The sequence below is a fragment of the Nannospalax galili genome, unplaced genomic scaffold (assembly GCF_000622305.1).
Source record: "Nannospalax galili isolate Female #2095 unplaced genomic scaffold, S.galili_v1.0 scaffold1320, whole genome shotgun sequence".
NCBI lineage: Eukaryota > Metazoa > Chordata > Mammalia > Rodentia > Spalacidae > Nannospalax > Nannospalax galili.
Genome location: NW_008345697.1, coordinates 81,556 through 84,289, shown reverse-complemented (window position 1 = coordinate 84,289; position 2,734 = coordinate 81,556). Strand labels below are relative to the sequence as shown.

General features: G+C 46.2%; 1 protein-coding gene across 1 annotated transcript in view; it reads left to right on the top strand.

Moving 5' to 3' along the window:
• Positions 1-233: 233 nt before the first annotated feature.
• The window catches only part of LOC103741091 (MORC family CW-type zinc finger protein 1-like), a 77,645-nt gene continuing 75,144 nt past the window's right edge, over positions 234-2,734 (top strand). Inside the window, exon 1 of the mRNA XM_008841774.2 lies at positions 234-295. Within this exon, the coding sequence (XP_008839996.2) occupies positions 234-295 (62 nt within the window). The remainder of the gene's footprint in view (positions 296-2,734) is intronic.

Genomic DNA, 2,734 nt, shown 5'->3' with positions numbered 1-2,734 from the left:
GAAGACTAGCAATCCAGATCCTCAAAACGTAGATCCACAGCATAGGGTGAGCTTCGAGCTGTGGCCGCCAGGGGGCGCCCGTGAACGTCAGGGCCGGAACGCGGCCAGAGGGGGCGTGCGTGTTCATCCAGCTCTGCTCGTGGGCGAGGACGCGGCGTCGGTGTGGGCGAGGGCAGACAGTTGCTGTCCGAGCGTCAGTGTGTCGTGTGGGCGTCGTGGGTGCCTGTGAGGACATGAACAAGTACGCAGTGCTACCTCGGGCTCAGCTGCATCTGGATTTCATCCACGCAAACTCGTGAGTTGGAGGAGGGTGGGAGTCGGGTGGTCTGAGCGATGGCGAAGGCCTTTGTCTGCATTCTAACAAAAAACTCAGTTGGAAAACAGAAACCTGATGAACTTGGTAGGTTGATTTAAGAATGCATTTATGCTGTGTATGTTACTCATATGCAGAGAAAAGTTCTACTCAGGGACTGACGGAACCATTTAGACGTTCTTCAACAAAAGCCAAGGGGAAAGATGGCCCCCACCTTTATCATTTAACAAAAATGTTGGTCAGCGGATCCGAACTACTTCCGAGACTGTCTACCTTGTTTTGACTCACTGGAAGACCATGTTTATAAAGATTCAAGTTGCCTTACAAACTCATAATTTGCATTCATTGTGTTCAGTTCCTGAGAATTTCCAAAACTAACCTGTTTGAGGGCAATAATCTGCTATTTTTCCTTTTCCACCTGGCTCAGATGCCTTTTGGGGCTCCTCATGGATGGAACAGATTCTAACCACAGGATTGGAGGTATCAAAAAATCTTAAGAAGACTGACCTTGCTTTATAGGACAATCTGCATAATTTAAAAATAGCATAGCAGATCTGGAGAGGTGGCTCAGCGATTAAGAGCACTGGCTGCTCTTGCAGACTACCTAGGTTTGATTCCCAGCACCCACATAGCAGCTAACAACCATCCATATCTCCAGTTCCAGGGAATCTGACATCCACTGGCATTGCACACACAGGTGCATTTACATACATGCAGGCAATGAACACATACACATAAAAAATTTTAAGAAATAGCAGAGGGGGCCAAGTATGGTGGTCCACTCCTTTAACCCCAGCACTCAGGCGGCAGAGGCAGGGGCAGGTAGATCTCTGTGAGTTCGAGGTCAGTCTGGCCTCCATAGCCAGTCCCAGGCCAACTGGGACTATAGGGAGATCCTGTCTCAAAAAGACCAAGGGAAAAAACAATCCAGATGGGAACAGACACTATGCAGAAGATCTATTTACCCTTTTACTCTCTGTGGAGAACGTTTACAAGCTGGAAAGGATGGGTCAGGTAGTTAAAAGGTGACCGGTTAAAGACAAATGAAGAAACAGTAATTTTTTTTTTTTTTTTGGTCTTTTTGAGACAGGGTCTCCCTGTAGCCCCAGCTGTCCTGGAACTCATTTTGTAGACCAGGCTGGCCTTGAACTCACAGAGATCCACCTGCCTCCACCTCCCAAGTGCTGGGATTAAAGGCATGTGCCACCACGCCCGGGTAGAAACAATAGTTTTGAGTAAGTTCAAGAAATAGCATTAGCCCAGTGCTGGAAGGACTGAATTTTATCAAGAAGCACCTCACCCTGGTTGTGTGTAGTTTCTGTTGCTGCTTCTTCCCAGCTTCTCCCTCCTTCCCCCTGTCCTGTGCTATTCCCTTCTGTGGTCTAGTTTTCGGTTGATGTGACCAACAAACATGCAGCAGGATGCCACATGTCAAACAAATACAAACTGATGTCTTCTCAGGTGTCTGGTAGCTGTTCCTAGGAGACTTCCTCATATAAAAATAGGAGAATATTTTTTCTGTCATTTGAAACAAGGTTTTGAACTGTGTGGCCCAGGTTAGCCTCAAACTTGAAATTCCCTTGACTCAGCCTATCAGAATCTGAGATTGCATGTGTGTGCCATAACGATTTAGATTTCTCCCTTTGCTACATCTGTCAAGTGCCTGCCAAGCGCTTGCCAAGTGCCTGCTTTCTCCATCTTTGCTACCACTGACTTCATTTCAAGCCACAGCACCTGTTTTCGGGACCACCTTCCACACAGCCCCTTAACTGGATAGGCCACTTCTCTGAAGAGGGGTTTCCACTTACATGCAGGCCTCTGTGTTGGGGCATGACCTTATGGTGCTCTTCCCTTAGCCTATTCTCCCCATTTACCATAAGCTCAGCATGGCCTCCTTTGCTCTTCACTGCTTTGGTATCTTTACTTCTCTGGATCATGTGGGAAGGTTTCCATCGTGACCCTTCAATTTTCATCTTTAAGGGGTCAGCAGAAGTATCTTTAGTCAGGAGAGGCTCCCTGACCACCCTACTCTCTCTCTGCAATCACTCTTTCCCATCACTGCTGTGGAGGTTACACCTAATGAAGGCTGGGAAGGTCATCTTTGTGTGTTTACTTGTGCATTTTCCATGCCTCCCTTCTAGACTGAAGTTTGAGTTCCAAGACTACAAAAACCCTGTCTGTACATAGAGGGACATGGTGGTAAATGCTGATAAAAATCTCTTGAATGAGATAGCACAGAAAATCACATGGCAGTTTATGGTCAGAATTATTGCACTTCCAAGGGCTGGGGATTGGTTATATATTGAATTTTAATTTTAAAATCACTGGAAGGGCTTGTGGTTTGCCAACAAGTGATGATATATCCCTTTTTTTAAAAAAAGTATTTTAATATATTTCTACCAGTTTCTATTGAGTGAAGGA